Raw genomic sequence first — 23333 nt, 5'->3', positions numbered from 1 at the left:
GATAGAAAGCTTATTACGTAACAGGAGTCCATTCAAAACCTGCTCTTTGGGAGCTCCAGGTTACCACCCAGCTCCATAGGTGGGCTCCACTCCCTACCTGCCTCCCCTCCACCCAGGGTGGGCTCCCTAGCGTATTCCTACTGGGAGACTCCCTTCCTCTGCCATGCCTAATTGGGTCCTAATGGATGGAGCCTTGACTTTGGATGAACTGATGACAAAGTCAAGAGTTCATCTCTGTTTTGATATGTGCAAAGCCAGGAGCTGCCAGGCAGCCAAAGGGGCTGGTAACCAGAGGGTTTCAGTCTGCAGAGAGAAAAGGACAGATGCTCTGAGCTTTACAGGTGAGGCAGGGAGAATGGCCGGGCTTTTCAGGGGTTGGTCTGGTCCCTTTCTGCCATCTGCTGCGATCGGGCACTTGGGATCTATGAGACAGACCCTCTGGCAAGGAAAGCCCTCATCTTTGCCTCTCCCATTTTCTTTATTTGGGGACTTTCTCCTCATCCTTTAGAAAAGCCCCCCTGGCCTTTCTCGATTGGGCTGGGTGCTCCCCTCCGAGTTTCCACAAAGCAGCCTGAATCCTCCGCCAGACTGGGCACCCCTCGAAGGGGCCGTATTGAAATCCATCTTTGTAGCCCTACTTTGTATCTTCCAGCTTGGCAATACCAAGAACTCAAACAGAGTTTTAAAACAGAGTGCTGAAAAGAATGAGGGACCCAGGCTTGTTCCAGCATGAGGACAAAATGTGTCTATGACAGCGTTTGACAAGGGGAAGCCCCCTGGTGTCTTCCACAGAAGACAATTTTGGCCACGCTCTGGTAGGGGAGCCAGCGTGCAGTGGGTTCAGAGTGGTCAGGAAGGACGTAAGGAACAAGAAAACCAACTGAGCCGCGTTTTCAAGAAATGTGTGAGGGTAAGAGAGCAGCGTATCTGGGGGAGAAGGGAGGATGAGTGCCAGAGACGGGCCAGGGGGGCCTGGGCCAGTAGCATCCAGTGAGCCCAGCCAGGGAAGTGTGGACATCCAGGACATAGCAGCCCCCAGGGTTTGACTGCGTGAAATTTGCAATTATAGATTTCTGGACATTGAGTCCAGGGGTCACAGCCTTGGTTTCGGGGCAGAAGGGAAGGGTAGGCCGAGATTGAACTTCAGACAAATATTACTGTGGTCAGCGTGGCCAGAACAATGCTCCATAGCATCATATTCTTTTTAAGAAATAATTTTCGCATGACCCTGAGCCTTTGATAAAGTATCTCAGTGTGTCCTGAAAAGGCGTTAGGGTCTCTGATGAGATCATGGCAAGCGCGCGGCTCTGTTGGGAAATTCTCAGAAAGCATGCCAGTTCTGGGCAGAGCAGCGAGGAGGCTAAACAGCAGAGCAGAGCTGATGGAGGAGGTGAGGGTCTGGCCCAGTGTACGGGGCACGGCCCCAGAGGCGGTTCGGAGTGAGTGGCAGTTGCTCAGAAGCGGTTGATGGGCAGGGCAGCAGTTGGAACCCCAAGGCAGTTGGAAGAAGTGGGTTCCACAGCTGCTGGGGCTCTCAGGGGGCGCTGCAGGCCACAGGGGGCGAGGCCTCAGGGAACTGTTGAGCTGCCCCTCCTCACGCTATAACATTTCCCAGGCACGAGGGCGGGGTTGCAAAGTCCTGAGAACACGAAGGGCATGGGAGGGATTGGCCTGGAGGGGCAGGGGTGGGTACAGGACTCGGAGGACAGTTTTCTCTCTTCTCCCCCGTTTCCTGTCCTGGTCCGGCCGGCCCGCGGCACGTAGATCACTGCTGTAGTGAATGGGCAGACAAGCCATGTCTAGGGGGGCTCTTGGCCTGGGCAACCGGGTCTGCCAGGTGTGGTGGACTTGACAATGCGGTTGGCCTCCGCTCCCTAGGAACCTGGCTGAAATGAGAAAAGAGCAAAGGGAGGGAACCCAAACCCACTGCATCCTAATTCTCACAGCCCGCCCGGGGCTCTCAGCAGTTCTCAATTAAGGGGTGGCTACTGCCTTTCTTGGTTGTTTTCCTGACTCCAATCTACTCTCCCCAAAGTCACAGAATTTAAAAAATAAATAAATAAAGTGCAGCCCTGCCACCCCCTCGTACTGCTCTGCAATGTCCTCTTGGACCTACAGGGCCCACAGGCAGTTCTGACGTGGTCCTGCCTCTCTGAGCCCTGTCCCAGTCGGGTGTGCTGGCCTGGGACCACTGCCCCCTGACAGCCACCTCATTGCCCTGCCTCAGACCTTAAAGTTGGCGCCCTTGTTCTGGAAACTTTCCCGTCTCTCTCTGGGCTTGGTCCTTCTCACCCTTCATCTGGGTCCAAGAAAAACCACGGCCTCCTTGGCCGTTTCCTGCCTGACAGTGCCTCCCTGGGAAGCTCTGTCTGCGTCCTGTGACCTCGCTCCCTGTCCTCCTCAGGAGCTGCGATGGTACCTGCTCAGTGTCTGCTTCCCCAAGGGGGCGGGCATAGCCTCGGTTTCTCACCCAACCCAGCACCCAGTGCCCAGTGTGCCGAGTGGGCATCTGAGCAGAAAGCACGTGCACTTGTTTCTCTTTCTTACAGCCTGCCCTGAATGTTGCCAGGAGGAAGACTGAGCTCGTGTGGTAGTCTCTTGCTTAGAAGTTTGGAAGCCTTGATTTTGACAGGCTGCGTCTCAGTCAGGCCTTCAAGGGGTCCAGGGGTTTTGGCCGCCCTGGCCAGGGTAGTGGCATCTTCACCGTCCGCAAGGTGCCAGCTCTCTCTGCATCGTGCTCTCTGGCCATGCCTCTTCCACACCGGCTCTGTCCCTTGACGCGCTGGTCGCTTCCAAGCGTTGCCCTCTGATTTCTCTTCCTCTGAATTGTTTTCAGGATTTATTTTGAGACCGTTAACTTTTGTCACTTCATCGTAATATCTTTTACTGATAATTTTTTCTGAGTGTCTGCATGTCTGTTTTTCCCCCAATTTAAGTTCCCAAAGGGCAAAGACTACAGATTTTGTAATATTCACAGTGCCCTGTAAGCACATAAATAAAACCCCACTAAAATCTTCTTAACTTGCATAGATTTATGAAACCAAAAAACATAAAATATGTGATTCCTACCAGGAGTGTGAGAGCATATGATGGCATGAGGGCAGTGATTTTTAAAACTGTGTCTGGCATTAATAAATAGTAGTTGAATGAATTAATATTTTAAAATGTGATAAGGAAAATATTCCATGAAACTTTTTTTTATTCCATGACTTTCAGATTTGAAAAAAAAAATCAACATGGAAGGACTATTCCTAATTACCATAGTAGTTTTAAGTTATTTTGAGTGATACTATTATTTATCAGCTGAGTTCTATCATACTGAATTCAACCAAATAATTTGCTAACAGTATTGATTTGCCATTTCATCCAAGAAGTCAATAAAAAAGTATTTGGATTATGGAAATTTGCTTTCAGGTCAGACATCTCAGGCACCCAGTCCTTGGCAGAGTAGCGTACAGTTCACAGTCTGGGGGAGAGGGCAGAGGGATGTGTGAGGAGGACCCTGGTTTGCGACCAGGAGACAGGTTCCAGGCTGTTTTGTGATTAACCAGCCGTTTGACTTGGGACCAGGAATGTAATGTCTCTGGCACTCCCTGTGTCATACACATGAGGGATTCAATCAGGTTTCCTCTAGTTTTAACATTGGGGGGTTATTTCCTGATCATGGAGGCTGTCTCTGAATGTCACCCTGCTGTAGCAGAAAAAGATCTGGACTGGGATCTAGTAGCCCTGAGACCCTGGGGTGCCAGTAAGACACACCAGGACCTGACGTTTAACCTAGGAGCTTAGAGGTGCATAAAGCCCAGATAAGAGATGAAGCTTGCCCTTGCTAATCTCAACATTGAGTTTCTAGGCCTATGATGACTGGGAACTTAAGCTTTGAGGTCCAGCCAGGTGGGTAGTCATCTTTATTTAAGTAAAGATTTGGCCTCCAGAGCTTTCAGGGAGGTGATCTGTATGCAGAATGGCATGTAGCAGGAAAAATGAGAAAGATAGTATTTTACACTTAATTCTTTACCCCATGACAGGCTACACCCCAATTTCATCATTAATTGTATGGTTTTAGTGTAGTTACTTGCCCAAGACACTCGTCCCACATGACCTTTCTGGAGCTCATTTCCTCTAGAATAAGGGGGTTGAAATAGAAGATTCTCCAGCTCGCTGCCTAGCTGTGATTTAACTCTGCATCCCTGAAATAATAGCAGATAAAAGTTGACTGCCGCCTTTGGTGCTAAGTGGATACTCTTTGTTGGTGGAAAGGTCTGAGGGAGCATGAGAGGCCACAACTGCTACCATCCCCACTGACGCATGAACGCTGCTGTGCAGATGAGCTCTGTCACCTCTCAGCCCAGGGCTTTATCAATGCCAACAAGTTCAAAGAGAAACCCTTGTGCATCCAGGGTACTTGCTTACTTGTTATTGGTAGAACAGACTGGCAGATAAGATGTCCAAGGACTTTGCAGGTTTGCTTGAATCCCCATGAATCCCCTTTCCAACCACAACTGAAACTTTCCCTCATTTAATTATCTGTCGTTTCCACTGAGTGAATGACTCCTAATTTTATCCCAGTTCCTTCCTTCCTCTGGTGAGATGAAAGATTGTCACAACACGGCAGCCTTTTCCTCTTCATTTTGTTTGCACCACCATGCTTGAGGCATGATTTTGTTAACCATGCTCACCTAATTTAGAATACAACATTTCTATTAGTAATCCTATCTAATAAAATAGTAATATGCAAATTAACCATCACCCCACTACACCCACAAGCCACACCCACTAGCCAATCAGGAGCGAGTATGCAAATTAACCCCAACCAAGATGGCTGCAGCCACGGAGTGAGCAGGCGGCTTGCGTTTCCCCGGCAATGGAGGAAGCCAAGCTTTCCACACACCCTAGCGGGCCCAGGCCTCCACTCAAGGCTACAAAGTTTCAATTATAGAAGATAAATAAATCCCAACAAAAATGGCTGTGGCCATGGAGTGAGCAGGAGGCTTGGCTCCACTCCAGGCTACAAAGTTTCAATTATAGAAGATAAATAAATCCCAGATACCAGGGCCTCCGCTTGGGTCGCCGGGGGGCATGGCCGGCCTGCAAACCACCACAGGCCCTTCACCCAGGCCGCCTCTTGCCCAGGCTGCCCCACGCCCCAAGGGAACCCCCACCCTGATCCAGGACACCCTTCAGGGCAAACCAGCTGGCCCCCACCCGTGCACCAGGCCTCTATCCTATCTAATAAAAGAGTAATATGCAAATTGACTGTCACTCCAACACACAAGATGGCTGCCCCCATGTGGTCAAAGATCCTGCCCCCATGTGGACACAAGATGGCCACCATAAGATGGCCAGCAGGGGAGGGCAGTTGGGGGTGACCAGGCCTGCAGGGGAGGGCAGTTAGGGGCAAACAGGCTGGCAGGGGAGCAGTTAGGCATCAATCAGGCTGTCAGGGGAGTGGTTAGGGGGTGATCAGGCTGGCAGGCAGAAGCAGTTAGGGCAGGGGTGGGCAAACTTTTTGACTCGAGGGCCACAATGGGTTCTTAAACTGGACCGGAGGGCCAGAACAAAAGCATGGATGGAGTGTTTGTGTGAACTAATATAAATTCAAAGTAAAGGAGCGGAGGGGAGAGCAAGAGAACCCTCCGCTCTTTCGGCTCCGCAGGCCAGATAGAACAGCCGAACGGGCCGGATCCAGCCACGGGCCATAGTTTGCCCACGGCTGGGTTAGGGGCAATCAGGAAGGCAGGCAGGTGAGCAGTTGGGAGCCAGCAGTCCTGGATTGTGAGAGGGATGTCCGACTGCCCGTTTAGGCCCGATCCCTACTGGGGATCGGGCCTAAACGGGCAGTCGGACATCCCTCTAGGGCAGGGGTCCTCAAACTTTTTAAACAGGGGGCCAGTTCACTGTCCCTCAGATCGTTGGAGGGCTGGACTATAGTTTAAAAAAAAAAACTATGAACAAATTCCTATGCGCACTGCGGGCCCGGGACAAGTCCTGCTGCTAAGCAGGACAGGCAGCGGCACCCGGCGGGCCGGATAAATGTCCTCGGCGGGCCACATGTGGCCTACGGGCCGTAATTTGAGGATCCCTGCTCTAGGGGTCCCAGATTGGAGAGGGTGCAGGCTGGGCTGAGGGACACCCCACCACCACCACCACCGTGCACGAATTTCATGCACCAGGCCTGTAGTTTATTTATAAATATTAATACCATTCATCATAACCATGACATATATTCTCACACAGGCTATGATCATATAATTATACAGTTTTCCTTTACAAATTTCTAACAAATTTAAAACAATAAGTAATTAACTCTACCACTTCGTAAGCATTTACTTCTCATCAAGACTAGTTTATAGTCAAGATTCTTGGTTGCAAGTGACAGAAAGCCAACTCAAACTTACTTAAACAAAAAAAAAGTGGGGGAGGGGGATTTATTGGGTCAGATAATCAGAAGTGTTGGGATGTAGTGGTTGAAGCTTGACTATACCCAGGGGCTCACATTATCAGGTCATTTGCTGATTTCTTAGCTTTGTTTTTGCTCTATGTTGGCCTCATTTTCAAGTAGGTTCTCCCTACATGGTGGCAAATGTGTCTTACATCATCCTTATATTTATATTTTAAGCTCAAAAGAGATGCTTCTTCTTTGATAGTCCCAGCAAAAGTTTTGGGAAGAAGTCCAAATTTGGGTCACATGCTTAATCCTGAATAAGCCACTGTGGTCTTGTTGCTATGGTACCTCCTGGGCTGGGCCAGGGGTATATGTCCACTCCAGAGCTGGGGGCAGGCATCAGCCCCTCCACAAGTGCAAGGACTATGAATGGGAAAGGAGTGGGCCCCCAGATGGGTATTGGGCAAAGTGGTTACATCCATAGTGAATGAAACGGATGCCTGTCGCCGAGGTCCTCAGGAATGAGCGCTGCCCTTGGAGCGGCCACATTGATGTAGGTTCTGGTTGCTTTGATGTTTGCTGAGGAAGGCAGAGGAGCTCACGGTTCAGGCATGGATGCTTAACATCATGTGGCCCCTCATGAATCCCCTAACCAGTTCTCTCAGGTACCCATTTTGTTCTAGTTCCTAAAGTGTTTTGCTGATAGGCACCATATTATTTAACAGAATCCTTTGCAACTGGGATTGGTGCATTTTCTTGTAAATGTTTAAGAACCAGTTTTGGTGCCCAAAAACTGCCCAGTGAAGTGGGAAAAGCTCGGGTCTCAAGTCAGAGACCCAGGGTTCGTGTTTAGGTCTCCGTTTTCATAGTTTGGTAACTGAGGCTTAGCCATTTCATCTCACTTTCCCGATTAGTAAAACTGGGGTCTTCCCATCAGTTTCTTCTACCTTAGGGGGGTTTGACGGGATCAAATGAGATTACACATTGGGAGAGTGCTTTCAAAGTGCAGATAGTTACATGAATAAAGGCTGTGTGTTTAAAAATTTAAGCAAATGTATAAATGATATGCCCTTAAGTATTTGCTTGAGTGAGTGATTGTTTTAAAGATTTTGTCCACTTTATAAAGCTCATGTTCATGTGCAGTCAAGATATCTATCTCTGCTGCCCACATAAGCTACCACAGCATTATTCTGTGGCAGGCACAGAGTGGCCCAGATGAGAAAGGGAGCCCCCAGTGAGGATTGGGGTCCTCGGGGATTTCCATCTGGAGATCCAGAGGGTAAAGGCAGGCTTGGTTCTAGGTGTCCAACAAGATCTAAAATGAGAGGCCAAGAAGTTACTATACACACCTCTGGCCTTTGACCCCTTCCCTCATTGCTGGGGTAGCGCTAAGGTGATGACACCGTTTCTGAAAGAGAGGTAGATGTATATCCCTGTAACTTCAGCCAATGTCTCCATTTTAAGTGACTATTTTAAAAAGTTGTTTTATAGAAGCAAAGGAAGCCCTGGGGTGAACAGTTCATCGCAGCAAGAAACTCTAAATGAGCCCACATCCCCAGTCAGACTTGGGGTGGGGGAGGCGAGCTTCCATGGGCTAGGGGGTCCTGGGCATAGACCGAAGGCCTGTGCGAGCGAGGGCAGGGACGGTATTCCTGGAAATGCACTAAAAAGGAAGCTTTAAAAATCTTACCTTTCCTCCTTCATCTTATAATTATCTTAAAGGAACATTGTGGTTATAAAGCACCTACATTTTGAAGCTGCAATTTAGAAATAAAACATATCTACCACCCCTTTGCTCCCCATTCTTCTGAAAAACAAAGGGAGAAACCCGTAACTTTCTAAGGAAAACACTAATTAAAACTTTGGTATGAATGCCAATAAGATCAACAGCCAATTTCAGGAAAATCAATGTTCCTTTAAAGAGAGGCGCAGAGAAGATACTGCTGATATGACTGTTCATTTCTGTGTAGATGGACTCCCACAATTTTCACCCTGAGAGAGTTACTATTTCTCCTGGGGTGGGGAAGGGTGACCACATAACCCATGTGAAGCAAAGTGCATGCGCGGGCCTCAGGCACTGAGTGACAGATCATAAACTGACACCTCGTTGGTTCAATGCAACCAGCAGAGACAGGCTATTGGTTCACAGAGTATTTTAAGGAAGTTTGCATTGGTTACAGACATTTTTTTTTTAAATAAATCTTTATTCAGATTATTACAATTATTTCTCCTTTTTCCCCCCATAGCTCCCCTCCACCCCTTTCCCACCCCACCTTCTGCCCTTACCTCCCCCCCACTGTCCTCATCCATAGGTGTATGATTTTTGTCCATTCTCTTCATGAACCCCCCCCATACCCCTTTCCCCCTGAGAATTATCAGCCCACTCCCTTTCTATGCCCCTGATTCTATTATATTCACCAGATTATTCTGCTCCTCAGGTTTTTAATTCACTTGATTTTTAGGTTGGCTTGTTGATAGATATGTATTTGTTGTTCATAATTTTTTCTCTTTACTTTTTTCTTCTTCCTCTTCTTTAAGAATACCTTTCAGCATTTCATATAGTACTGGTTTGGTGGTGATGAACTCCTTCAGCTTTTTCTTATCTGTGAAGCTCTTTATCTGCCCTTCAATTCTGAATGATAGCTTTGCTGGGTAGAGTAATCTTGGTTGTAGGTTCTTGCTATTCATCACATTGAAAATTTCTTGCCACTCCCGTCTGGCCTGCATAGTTTCTGTTGAGAAGTCAGCTGACAGTCGTATGGGTGCTCCCTTGTAGGTAATTAACTGTTTTTCTCTTGCTGCTTTTAATATTCTCTCTTTGTCTTTTGCTCTTGGCATTTTAATTATGATGTGTCTTGGTGTGGTCCTCTTTGGATTCCTTTTGTTTGGGGTTCTGTGGGCTTCCTGGACTTGTAAGTCTATTTCTTTCACCAGGTGGGGGAAGTTTTCGGTCATTATTTCTTCAAATAGGTTTTCAGTATCTTGCTCTCTCTCTTCTTCTGGCACCCCCATAATTCTGATGTTGGTACGCTTGAAGTTGTCCCAGAGTCTTCTTACATTATCTTCAACTTTTTGGATTTTTTTTTTTGCTTTTTGCTTTTTCGGTTGAGTGTTTTTTGCTTCTTTGTATTTCAATTCTTTGACTTGATTCTTGTGTTCCTCTATTCTGTTTCTGGGTCTCTGTATAATATTTTTTATTTCAGTCAGTGTATGTTTAATTTCTAGTTGGTCTTTTTTCATATCTTCGAGGGTCTCGTTATATTTATCGGCCTTTTCTAGGATATTCTTAAAAAGTCTTATAACGGTGGTTTTGAATTCTATATCCAGTCGTTTGTTTTCCTCCATTTCTTTCGTTTGTGATCTGATTCTTTGACCCCGCATTTTCACTGAATCCCTGAGTTGGTAAGGTAGATATTTGTGCTAGGTTTCCAATATGGCCCAGTGGGTCTGCTTCCCCAGTTAACCTGAGGTGGACACTCTTGGTGCACCCCTTTGTGGACTGTGTGTACAGCCTTGTTGTAATTAAGTCTTTATTGTTGTTGGTATCACTGGGAAGAATTGACCTCCGGGCCAGTTGGCTGTAAGGATCAGCTGTGTCTATGCTGGGAGAAGCCCGGTGCTGGAGACAGCCTTATAGGATTAGACTTGCCAAATTGCAATAGCCTCTGTGCTCAGCTTGGATGGGGTGGAGTCTCAGTCTTGGCTTCCTGTCAGCCCCGCCCCTGCGCGCATGTGCGCTTTCAGTCCTCCACCTTCCCCAGCTCGAGTCTCCGCCTGAGAGTCCAGACTCCCCCCACAAGAGCGTGGGTCCCCAGGGGCTCGCCTGGAACTGGGGTTCACTGCAGTCAGAACTGGGGCTCGGTGCAGTCAGAATCCTCTGACTCCCCTCCACTAGGGAAAGCCTGTGGCAACCCCCGCAGCCTTTGTGCGCACCGGCGCGGCGCGTGTGCGCACTTTCAGTCCTCCGCCTTCCCCGGCTCCTGAGTCTCCGCCCGAGAGTCCAGACTCCCCCTACAAGAGCGTGGGTCCCCAGGGGCTCGCCTGGAACCGGGGTTCACTGCAGTCAGAACTGGGGCTCAGTCAGGATCCTCTGACTCCCTTTCACTAGGGAAAGCCTATGGCTACCTCCGCAGCCTTTGTGCGCACTGGCCCGTGTGCGCCTTCAGACTTCTGCCTTTCCCAGCTCGCGGTCCGAGGCTTCCTTCCCCCTTCCGCCAGAGGAAGTCAGCCAAGCTCTCAGCCGCCCTTCCTCTCTGCGCGCACAAAGCCCCTTTGCCGTACCTCCAATTCTCTGTGAGCTTTTCTCCTTCCTTCTAGTTGTAGAATTTTCACTCAGCCTGCTTTCCTGTGGTTCTGGATGGTGTCCGTTCTGTCTTTTAGTTGTAGTTTTGAAATTGTTGTGCGAGGCAGCAGTTTAGGTGTTTACCTATGCCGCCATCTTGGTTTCTCTCGGTTACAGACATTTAAACACTGTGCCATTTCATGCAAAAATTTGTGTTTCTGGTTTCCCTAAAAAAATAATAACAATAATAAAATTAAGTCTAGGCAGCCCTGCGCATGTATGTCCACACGCAAAAACACACACAGTTACTGTATGTAAACCTGGAATCTTTAAACACGCCCACATGTTGTAACTGGTATTTTTTTTAAAATATATTTTATTGATATTTTACAGAGAGGAAGGAAGAGGGATAGAGAGCTAGAAACATCGATGAGAGAGAAACATCGATCAGCTGCCTCCTGCACACCTCCCACCGGGGATGTGCCCGCAACTAATGTACATGCCCTTGACCGGAATCAAACCCGGGACCCTTCAGTCCGCAGGCCGACGCTCTATCCACTGAGCCAAACCGGTTCTGGCTGTAACTGGTATTGATCTCCAACACGTGAGAGTGGGTACCTATGGGGACACATGGAAGTTGGAACTGGGGATAAAGCAGGAAAAGGAAAATAGGAGAGGGGCCTTTTGCACAGACCAGTGAGGACGACGGGCCAAGAACCAAGGAGCATGAATAAATCCTCCTGGTGCCACCCTGGAGGAGTGCTGCGGCTGCTGTCCCAGACCCTCGGGGCGTACGTCTGCAGTTTTCGCCTCTGCAACCTTCCTCAGAAGACAATCTTTGGGGTGCTGGAGTGGTTTCAACTAGATGTGCTGAGAGCTGGACGTACCGGGAGTTAAGGCCCCCTGAGCAGCCCAGAGCCAGCGGTGGATCCCTGAGGCGCAGGAAAGCCCGCCATTCCGCCAGGCAGGACCACCTCTGCCTCATGCGGCTCAGGCTCCAGCCCCCCTGGGTCAGGTGGAGCCGAAATGGCACCTGAAGTCCCACCTGCTGTGTGGTTCCTTCCCACCTGGCTTCTCCTAGTCTCTCACTGGCTTCTCCTGGGAGGACTTTCCTAACAAACCACTTGCATCCAGATGTTTGTCTTGGGATCAGCCTCTGGGAACCCCACCTTACGGCAACTTCCAGCATGAAAAAAAGAAGAACAAATTGCTATCGCCAACCTCATGCATGCAAACAATAACATGTACTTTCCTATAACTCAACCAAATTTCTATTTAGAGACCTTGTTTCCCTCGGATTGAATGAATTTCTCACTTTGTCCCCAATGGTATACTGGTAAAGCAGGATCTCCGAGAAAAAGAAAAAGTCCTCATTCCTAGAATTTGCTCGTTTCCATGGTAGAAATACTCCCACCATGGCCAATCTCAAGCTCCCATTAGAAAACTGAGCACAATGGGGCCTCGCGAGAGAGCCAGGAGAGCCAGCCCCAGCACGCACCTTCCATTCTGACCCCGCTCTTGGGGTTTTGTCTCCGTTGCTGTGAACGTATGTGACGGTGTGACATCGAGTGTGGTGACCACCTAGGCCAGAATCTCCCTTCAGAGACTATCCTTGTGCGCGCTGCCTGGTCCCTGGAGGCTGCGGACTCTGTCTGGTACTTTCATGGCGTAAAAGGCTGCCTGTGGCTCTGGACTCAGACTGCAGCCCAACCGCATTTTCCCCTTCTGGTTCCTGCTGAAGCCCCAGTGTCCCACCTGGGAAGCAGGGCACATGTTACTCGTCTGCCTCTCCTTCCCCAAGCTTGGAGGTGAAGCGGGGTGGGGGCAGGGACACACTCCTCAGCACTTTGCCCCTATCGTCTTCCTCTGGGACACCATGATTAAAATCATGTTAGCTCATTCATTCTCTGGGGTAGACTCGGGATGCCGTGAACTGGAAAAACCAGCTTCCCATTCCCACCTTCAGCTCCTGTTCCCTACACCCAGCCATTCAGCCCTTGTTAGTTACCTGCTGCCTGGGAAGGCTTTCTAGGCAGAGAAAGGGGGCGTGGCAAAGGTCTGAAACAGGCGTGAACTTGGCTGTTTATAAAACAAAGGAAAGCTGGTGGGAGTGGCCCAGCACACGCTCTGGGAAGAGTAAGTAGACTGAGACTGAGGGGCAGGCAGAAACCAGCTAATGTGATCAGAATCCAGGACAAGGATTCTTACTCCAAGTGCCAAGGGAAACCACCGAAGGTTTATGAGAAACAGAGCAACACACTTGGATTTGTGTCTGTAAAGGATGACTGCAGCCACCCGTAGCAGACGCAGTGCAGTGTCATGTAGCTGGCTCTGCAGAAGACCATGTGAACGAAGGCAGGCAGCTGAACCACGGTGGGGGCAGTGGAGGTAGGTATTGGAGGTACATTCTGGTGATAGGAGTGACAGGACTCGATCCCTGCTTGCTGGGTAGCATAAAAAAGAGGAGCAGAGGGGGCCTCCTACGTTTCTATCTTAAGCAATGGATGGGCTGTGGTCTCCTTATCTGCGTTGGGCAAGAGAGAGAAAAATTCAGTTTTGTGGGAGGAGTTGAACTCAGTTTTGCACATGTTAAAGTGAAATTACAATCAGACTTCCAGATGGCAACGTCAAGCCATTATGTTGAACACCTGAGCTAGCATAATGTTTCAGTGTATGTTAATTGTGCCTCAATGTTTTAAAAATTGAGTGAATGTGCGGGGGGAGTTGTGGGGGAGAGCGAGGGCAAGGGTATTAGTGAGGGCTGAGGTCACTCTATGGGAAGCCCGAAGGTTGTGCCTGAGATTAAACAATCAAAAAGTAGGAATGAAAACATAGGAATTACAAAATCCCTATACATCTTATAAATTTAAATAGATGTGTGGTTTTGTAGATTACAGGAGTACGATAAGTCTTTTTTAAAAAAAACATAGAGCTAAGAGCATTGAAATTGGTTGCCTCCTGAGAGCAAGAATTGGGTGGAAAGATTGGCACAGGAAAGCTGTTTTTCATAAATTAGGAAACAATTTGCCTCAGAATTATGTACCCACAACTTGGATAAATGTAAAACTAAACAAAAAGAGAAGTTTCGGGGAGAAAATGTGTCAACACAGTTGGACTGTGGCTGGTAAGCAATGAGTTTCCTGAGTGCCTGCATGTGTCAGCCACTTCTCCAGATGCCAGGAGCGCATCGGAGAGCACTCAGCCGCTGACACACACCCCCTTGCGAAGCACATCCGCCTCTGCTATTCAATATGTTCACACTTGTGTCTGATGAGCCAGCTGCTGCTTTCGATCCTGGCGTTTTACCGATTCACAACAGAAACCCAGTCTGAAGTGCAAGATATCTGGCTCTGTCTATGAAAGCTAAGGGATTTGAAAGTTGTGCAGTGTTCCAGGTTTCATTCTGTTGTCAAAATGCTTTCTCTTTGCGTCATTGTTAAATAATTATTGTCTTCATAATCAGGATATTTGGAAACATATTTATAACTTATGTTTATGTAGTTACATCTGATGACGAGCAATCATTTAGTAACTCGTTTTCTGAGTACTATGCTGAAACAGTATCATCCTGAGTAATTCAACCTGATAATCTTGGATTCGGTAAATTGCAGGAAAACATCTAATTTTTTAAAACATATTTTTATTGATTTCAGAGAAGAAGGGAAAAGAAGAGAGATATAGAAACATCAGTGATGAGAGAGGATCACTGATTGGCTGCCTCCTGCACGCCCCCCTACTTGGGACTGAGCCCACATGACCAGGAATCAAACTGCAGCCTCCTTGTTCATAGGTCGAAGCTCAACCACTGAACAACACCGGCTGGGCAGGAAAACACCTAATTTTAGAGTGTATTATTAGACTGTTTTATCAATCAGTAAAGAAAAGTGTGGTAATCATGTTCTGATCTCCTTCTTATTGAAGCTAGAGTTTGGGTGTTTGCTCTGAATTTTCTAATTGGTGCTTTCCCAGCAGAGTCATAAAGAATACCAAGAATGTAAGTCCATTTCTATGTGTGTCCTTTGATGTTAGTGTTACCAAACCCGAGGGGTTTGACGCGTGAGGTGCTCTCTTCAAGTATGACATGGGGTTGTTGCAGGTAGTTTTACTTACTTGCAGCAAGTAAAGGAGATGGGATTCCTAGCCAAAGCTCTGTCTCCCGGAAGGAAGGTTTAGTCCTTGCTTATATACTAGTACACTGTTTGGTCAATTACACATTGATTTCTTCTTTGCAGTTGGCTACACTTACTAGGTTGAGTTCCCGTCAAGCTCTGTTTACACCTGGTCTGCAAAATATTGTGCTACATTGAACCATTTAGTTATAACATCTATATATATATCCTATCTAATAAAAGGGTACTATGCAAATTAACTGTCACCATCACAAAGATAGTGGCGCCTGTAGCCACAAGATGGCAGCGCCCAGTCCTCTCAGCCCTGCCAGAGTCCCTCAGTCCCAGGGGGGAGGGGGGGCGGCTGCTGAGAGCGGGCAGCATGAGCGGCCTGGTGGAATGCTTGCTTCATCGCCGCGGCAAGCATTCCACCCCGGCCGCAGAGGACCTCTGGACAGCGGGCACGGAGTGGCCGGGGTGGAGCGGGGAGAACACTTGAGTCTTCACCCGGCAACAAGGCAAGCGTTGCGCGCCTGGCCGTGGATGGGCCCTGGGCCACAGAAAGCCTCTGTGCAGCAGGCGCAGAGCAACCAGGTCCCACAGAGAGCTACTGGCGCACAGATTCGTGCGCAGGGCTACTAGTATATATATATATAAAAGGCTAATATGCAAAGTGCCCCTCATAAGTTCAACCAGGAGACTGGGAGTTTGATCGTTCGCTATGACATCCGCTGACCACCAGGGGGCAGCGTGGAATGAAGGAAGGCCCTGATCACCGGCCAGGCCTAGGGACCCTACCCATGCACAAATTTCATGCACCAGGCCTCTAGTTTGGTAATAACATTTAGAACTGCCCAGAACTTGAGACCCTTGTCCTATCTAACAACCCCCCACCCCCCGATATTTTTCGATCCTCATTCTTGAGGGACTAGGGATGAGGGTCATACTTCTGCCACTGCTTCCTGCTGAATATGAATAGAGGACATCTTTGAGTCAGAGAGTAAATTTTTCTGACTGCCTGACGCATGAAAATCTTGGGGTCCCACAGGTTCTGGGATTCCTGAGAACAGGCGTGCATAAGGAGACATGAGCCATAAGAGGTGAGGCAGAAGAGGGGGGAAATTAAAAGACCAAAACCCTGCTGCTCATAAACTCCTCCTCTGAGGGTGGGAATCTAATAAAGATAAACCACAGTGACAGCCTTCCTAAGAACAAAGATGCCAGCAAGGGAGAGAAGGGGGAAGGTGCTGTCATATTTGAATCTTCTTTCTACATGATTCAGGACTCCAAGTGATCATTTTTATTTAGGAATCGCTTCCTGAGCTGCTAGTCTATCCAGGTCTTGGAAGGACAGGTAGGACCTGGCAGGAAGGGGGAGGCCAGTGGATGAAGCACAGCAATCCCAGAGGGGAAAGGGATACCAGGTAGGACAGTTCTGCACAATATCCAGTCGGTGTAACCGGTTTCTAAAGCACAGTCATGCTAGCCATGTGGCTGAGTGGAGAGAGCTGCACCTGGTAAGGCACCTCGGTCTAGGGAAGGAGGACACCACGGCAGGAAGTCCTGCCCGGGCCCCCTGCATCCGCTGTCTCGGGACAGTGCACCACAGAAAAGCCCCTGCGATGGCGGGAGGCCCTGCCCAGGAGTACAAACTGTGTGTGTGTGTGTGTGTGTGTGTGTGTGTGTGTGTGTAGACATTCACACACACAGACATAGGAGGAGGTAAGGCCAAAGACATGAGGCCACACTGTTCAGGCCCACACGGCACTCGCTGCTCAGACATCCTGTTGGACACCACCCCCTGGTAGGCCTGCCACACAGCTGCAGCACAGAGACTAAAGCCCGTCTGAAATCAGGATCCGGGAGAAGTCACCACTCACTACCTCTCTGTTCCCCAAGCCCACTGCCCGGCAGGCAGGCGCTGGGATGAGCCCTGGCACGAGCAGGTCCTCTGAGGTCTGGGGAACCCACAGTTTCCATCTTCCACAGACTGCGGCTCCTCCACCCCTTGTCCCCACTTCGGAAACATCAGGAGCTCAAGACTGAACGTGAAGGTTTTGGGGGGCTTTCCACAGCAAAGGCATTCCTTAAAATAACTTTTTAACAACAATAATAAAATTTAAAAAAGACTGAAAGTGAGTGCTGGAAACAGCTTCAGGAATAGGTTGTAACGAGACGGAAGAGAAAGAGTCAGTGATGCCGTGGGGTGCTGCTCCCAGGAGGCATGTGATTGAGGACACCAGGTGCCTCCCCTCTCCCCTTTGGCCACAGACACCTTCAGTAGCAGTCACCTCCTACCGCAGCAACAGCTGCCGGCTCCTCCTGGCCCTCTGGCTTCCGGACTCCTAGAGAAGATGGGCTGAGAAGGCCAGGCAAGCCTTGCCCTCCATGTCTGAGACGGCTGGCACTGTGAGAGGCAGAGGACAGGCCCAGGATACCTGGTTGTGAGGCAGGTTAGTAAGACACTAGGAAAACTTCCTGACCAGTGAAATGAGGAAACAGAGACAAATAGCTGAACAAATGGCTGAGCAATTAGCAGCCAGCTAATAAATCGCAAGCCTCTACCCTCCCTAACCAAAGACACCCAGGAGCAGATGGTTTAAATCTCTCCTCCCCAACCAAAGATATCTAAGAGGGAATGGCTTACATCACCCCAGTCAGGAGAACAGATCACAACAACAAAAACAAATTAGAGCCAGACTAGCCCAAGATAGAGATGAAACTAACCCCAGCTCATTTTGATGCATCAACATACTCAAGGACACACCTGGAAAGCTAATGAATATTCTGTTGAGATCGTCCCCTGGAATCTCCCCTAAAATTCCCGCCTCTCAAAAATAGATAAAACCCTCAGAACAAGGGATGGCAACGTGCACTCCCCTCGAGCACAGCTGCATGTACTTTCGCTTTCTTTATCCTAAGCTCAAAAGGTTCTGAAGACTTGCTACAGGGGAGCAGTGGTCAGTGGCAGCTTGTCCCAGGCTTACCCCCTCCCTCCTGGTCCTGTCTCTAAGGGCCCTCCTCCTGCCTCAACGATCTAAGCTTTAATAAAATTACTTCCACTTTCAGCTGGGCTCTTGTGTTGACGTTTTTCCTGCACAAGAACCTGCACATCCCAAACCATGTTGGGGCAGACCTGCGTCCACTCAGCCCCATTCTGGCGACACACTTTAGTGCCAGGGCAGACCCGCCTCAGCTCAATCCTGTTCCAGTGACAGTTTAACAGCTTGACTCACATGCCACGATTCAGACCCGGGATCTGCTAAAAGAAAGGTTCTGCGTGGTGTGGCCTCCCTGCACCTGTCTCCCTTCCAGCTTACACCTCAGCAGTGCAGTATTCTTCTTCCTAAATTTCCGTGTCTGTCTCTGCCTGTGACTAAACACTGGACTGCTCCACTCGCTGCTTCCACAGCAGGGCAAGTGCCGGGTCAGCCCATTCCACTGCCGGTAGCAGACTCCCAGAGCCATAGGGGTCTGTGCCCAAGCTGAGTAAAGGCCGCTCCCCAAGGAGGGGACACAGCTTAAAAACACCTTGTCCTGTCCCATCCCCCAGCCACCTCACAGCTTTGGAGGAGAGAGGGGGAACTTACGGGCTGCTGCTCAGAAAAGCTGAGGTCTCAGGAGTCTTCTGGGTGTGACTGGGCCCTGACACAAGGGAATGCCTGACTGTGCACCTGCCCAGAGGCAGTGATCTCAAAGCTGTCCTGCAGATGAATGGGCAGGGAGCCAGTCAGCTGGCCTTGGCTAAACTCACATATGAGTTCTAGAATGCTTTTAAGATTATTCCTTGCTATTTTCTATATAAACAATTATGTGACTTGGGAATGCAGACAATTTTACTTTTCCGTTCCAGTCTTTCTCCTTTCCCTTTGTTGCATTTTGCAATGGCTAGAACTTTAAGCATAACATTGAAGGAAGATGGTGAGAGCAGACATCATAGCCTCATGACCAATGTCAGGAAGGATGTTTTCACTGTTTCACCATTATGATGTTAGCTATAGGATTTTAATGAATGTTCCATTCTCAGAAGTTTAGTTCTATTCCTGGTTTGCTAAGAGTTGGGTTTGTTTTTTTCATAAACAGATGTTAAATTATTTAAAATGCTTTACTGCATCTATTGAGGTGATTATACCATTTTTTCTTTAACATGTTAATGTGGTGAATTACACTGGTTATCAAATGTTAAATCAACTTTACATTTTGGGGATAAATCTCACTTGATCAGGACATATTTTCCTACATTGTTGGATAATATTTTAAAGCTTTATTGCATCTACTAGAGGCCCGGTGCACGAAATTCGTGCACAGGAGTGGGGGTGTCCCTCAGCCCAGCCTGAACCCTCTCCAATCTGGGACCCCTCGAGGCATGTCCAACTGCCTGTTTAGGCCTGATCCCACCGGTGACATCCCTCTCACAATCCAGACTGCTGGCTCCCAACCTCTCGCCTGCCTGCCTGATTGCTCCTAACCGCTTCTGCCTGCCAGACTGATCACCCCCTAACCACTCCCCTGCTAGCCTGATCGACACCTAACTGCTCCCCTGCCAGCCCAATTGCCCCTAACTGCCCTCCCCTGCAGGCCTGGTTCCCCCCCAACTGTCCTCCCTTGCAGGCCTGGTCCCTCCCAACTGCCCTCCCTTGCAGGCCTGATCGCCCACAACTGCCCTCCCCTGTGTCCAGATGGGGGCGGCCATCTTTGACCACATGGGGGCAGCCATCTTGTATGTTGGAGTGACGGTTAATTTGCATATTATCTCTTTATTATATAGGATACTTAGGAGCAATATTGGCCTGAAATTTCCTGGCTTTATATTTCATGTGTCAAATTTTTGTATCGAAGATATGCTGGTTTCAGGCAAGTCATTGAGTTTTGTTTTTCCTTCCTCTATATTCTGAAAGAGTTTATATAAAACTGGTATTACTATCTTCCTTGTATGTTTTATAGAATTCATCAGTAAAGTCATCTATACCTGGAGTTTTCTTTATGGGGACACTTTTTTGTAGCAATTTGCATTTATATGGCTGAACATAGTTCTACCTTACCAGTGTATAAATTCCTTTTGTCTCACCCAGTACCAACTAGAATGCCTAGCACATTGTAGGTGCTTGATAAATATTAAATAAATTAATGGATAAATGCAGATGGCTGCATGACTGAATAGTGAAAATAGTGACAGTGATGTTTAATAACTTCTGTTTTCCCAAGTTAGATTTGCTATAGTCCTCCTTTAGATTCAAAGATCTAAAAGTACAGCATAATTTTGGCAAAAATTTGGAGATAATGTTAAGTCCAAAACATCTATAATAATAAAAGCATAATATGCTACTTAGACCGGACATCCTTCCGGACAAAGCCAGGGTGGCTGTGAAAGCCGAGGGCAGTCCCAGCGGGGTGATGGGGGCGGCACCTTCCCCTGATAGGTCGGTTGCCTCCTGCAGGGGGAGGCCAGACTGCGGCTTAGGCCCACTCCTGGAAGCCTTCAGTAGGACATCCCTTAAGGGCTCCAGGACTGTGAGAGAGGGCAGGCCCGGCTGAGGGACCCCTTTCCCCCCTCTCCCCCCTACCCTCCCCCCCCCGCATGAATTTTTGTGCACCTGATCTCTAGTATGGTATAATCGTATGTTATTAACAAGACCTTAAAATGAATATGAATTATGGGTCTCCAATTTCTTTATTTAAAAATTTAATCGAATAGTGCGACTGGTACGGTTTAACTGTGCGACATACTATTTTTCATTAAACAGCCCAATCTCCTGTATTAATGGGATTTATATTAAATAGATTTAACTTTCCGTCATATTAGTCCATGTCATTTTGCTTAAAATTAAGGGACACGGTTTATAGCAGAGTTCTTAAAAGCAATTGCAATTTTCATCCGTTGCAAAAGCTCTGTGAGATGATGGACATGAGATAACCGAGGAAGTGGGGGGTCTCTGGGGGTTTGTGTCCAGAGGACCGGGAAAGAGGGCACCAGTCTGAACGCATCTCTGCTCTCTGCCCCAAACATACTGGAGATTTTAAAAATGGGCTACAGGTGCAGTTTCATATTCCTGTTTTAGCAAATACAAATAATATATGATGATTACATGTGCTCATTTTCAATTCTTTAGTAAGTATGGTAATTGTTGACCATGATTTGGAGAATATGGTCGAGATCAAAGGTATAACAGTACGGTATTAAGGCGGGGATCAAAACTGCTCGGCCACGTGTGCATGTGACGAAAGCTTGAAAAGGGAGCGGCCAGGCGCAGAGATCTCTGCAGGTGGTACATTCAGGAATGCAAGTTCTTAAAGCTAGTGTCCGTCCCTTCACCTGCCTTTCGGTTCTTATTTACTACTGTCCCGGGATCAAACCCACGCTGGCTTTTTAAGCGCCGCAATGGCAGCCCCGGGTGGCAGCAGCCCCGCCACCGCCACTGCGGCATTGTCCGCAGCTGCGCGCCGGGCGCGGGAGGCGGTGTTTACGGTACCGCAGACCCGCACGCGCGGCGCTGAACTCGGCCTTGGGGGCCGGCCCAGGAGGCGAGGATTGAGATGCCCCGTCAGCGGTATTTACAGTAACGCGACCTGCCAAGGCTGCGGTGATTACCGTAACGGGATCGGCTCTTTCGGCCGTATTTACGGTACAGAGAGCCACTGGGGCAGCGGTATTTACGGTAAGGGGGGCCGGGCTCGGGCACAGCCGTCGGCGGCCGGCTCCGGCGCTGTCAGGTGATCTGCAGCCCAGGCGGCGGCCACCCCTGCGCCCAGCGGACAATGCAAAATGGCCCTCCCGGGCAGTGAGGGGCTGAGGTCTTCGGCCCGGGACCCCCGCGCCCGTGCCCTGGACCCAGGCGCATCCCCCTCCAGCCCCCGAGCGGAGGGCCCGGCCTGAGTCCCGCGCAGCCGCCCCGCGCCCGCCGCGCCCACATGGGTCTGTGCTACAGTCTGCGGCCGCTGCTCTTCGGGGACCCGGAGGACGCCCCGCGCGAGGCCTCGGAACCGAACACGGAGGGCGCGCGGCCCGGCGGGGCCCCGGCCCCAGCCTCAGCCCCGGCCCCGGCGGCAGGGGGAGCCGTGACCCAGACCCCGCCCCCTCGGGGCGCCGGCGGGGGCCCGGCATGCGCGCGGCCCAAGGCCACCCCCAAGAAGGAGTGGAGGCGGCGCCCGGACCCGCTGCGCGCCGAGGAGCGCGAAGCTGAGCGGGAGGCGAGGAAAGTCAGCAGGAACATCGACCGCATGCTCCGCGAGCAGAAGCGGGACCTGCAGCAGACGCACCGGCTGCTGCTCCTGGGTAGGTGCCGTCGGCGCCGGAGCGCCCGGGCGCGCGAGTTCGGGGTGGGGACGCGGGGCGGGGGGGAGGGAGAGAGGGAGGACCGGCGCGGCTCCCCGGGCTCTCGCGGCGGCATCCCCGCACCGGGGGGCGATGACGTGGGATACAGATCGGTTTGTCAGCCTCAAATCCTGCGCGGAACGATTCTTGCCCTGACAATATTTACTTCGGTGATTCGGCGAGAGCTCCCTTCCCCTGATTGTGCTCCTCTGTGCACCGTGCGGCGTGGGCCGTCGTTCCCTTATTACTAATGAATGAGCGCCTCTGGGAATCTTCTCTCCTGGACCGACCTATTGCCACACTCTGATCCACAGGGGTGGCTGGCTCGAGCTCCTCATTTCCTGCATCGGTGTAACCATGCTGCACTTGGAGAACACACATGAAGGGGGTTTGTAAGCCCGTTTAGCTTCCCCGCAAAGCCTCAGTTCCCGTCACAGACCAATAGCAGAGTCCTGGGTAGGTGTGGCTTGTTCCCTTCGGAGAAATAACTTGAGCTGCTGCCGGGGTGGCACTTCTGTCTCCCTGAATGAGTTCAGCCCTGGCGCTCTGGGAATGTGCTCCCCCCAGGAGCGGAATGGCGGGCGTGGTAGGCCCCCCACAGCTGCTCGCTGAGCTAACTGCATGCGAGAAAGTGGGCACAAATCACCAGCGTCTTAAAGTATTAAACTCCATGGTCTGCTAGTGTATTCTTAGAGCTTCTAAGTAGCAAGCATTAACAGTCCCTCCGCAAGTTAACCGAAAAACATTGACATGCGCTCCACTGGAGAGTCGAAGAAAAAATCATGAATTCCTGATGCTACTTGTTGCCTTTTAAATTTAAAGCAAAAAATAAATAAAAAATAAGATGTGGGCTTTTGGCCCGAATTTTGTGAGATAGATATGAAGAAGGAGAATTATCCAGTTCTGTACTCTGCTGTGTATAGGGAAAGACCTATTCCATGATTTGAGTAAGATCCCTGCTTATAAATAAATGTGGCTTTTATTTAAGATCTAGAAAACAAGTCTTCAGTTTGAAAAGTCTCTCCCACAGCAAGACGTTGTGATTAAAACAAGGCAAACCTAGCTGCTGTATCCTGATGAAATACCTGAATTCTAAGATAAAATTAATTGGGGGGGGGACACAAAAATAAACAAGCAGGTTGCCTGAAAAGGGGAGCAGATCCGATCAGAAGCAGAGCTCTCATCCGCAGTGCTAACTTCTAGAATGTGACAGAGCAGTGTTCTCAGAGGTCTGGAAATACAGAA

General features: G+C 49.5%; 1 protein-coding gene across 1 annotated transcript in view; it reads left to right on the top strand.

Moving 5' to 3' along the window:
- The first annotated feature begins 21546 nt into the window (after positions 1 to 21546).
- Positions 21547 to 23333, top strand: part of GNAL (G protein subunit alpha L) — a 100827-nt gene continuing 99040 nt past the window's right edge. The window contains exon 1 of the mRNA XM_080685271.1: positions 21547 to 22049. Within this exon, the coding sequence (XP_080541397.1) occupies positions 21686 to 22049 (364 nt within the window). The 5' untranslated portion in view covers positions 21547 to 21685. The remainder of the gene's footprint in view (positions 22050 to 23333) is intronic.

The sequence above is a fragment of the Plecotus auritus genome (assembly GCF_963455305.1).
Source record: "Plecotus auritus genome assembly, chromosome: 8".
NCBI lineage: Eukaryota > Metazoa > Chordata > Mammalia > Chiroptera > Vespertilionidae > Plecotus > Plecotus auritus.
The sequence above is the reverse complement of the archived record's forward strand: the minus strand, read 5'-3'. Positions and strand labels throughout refer to the sequence as shown.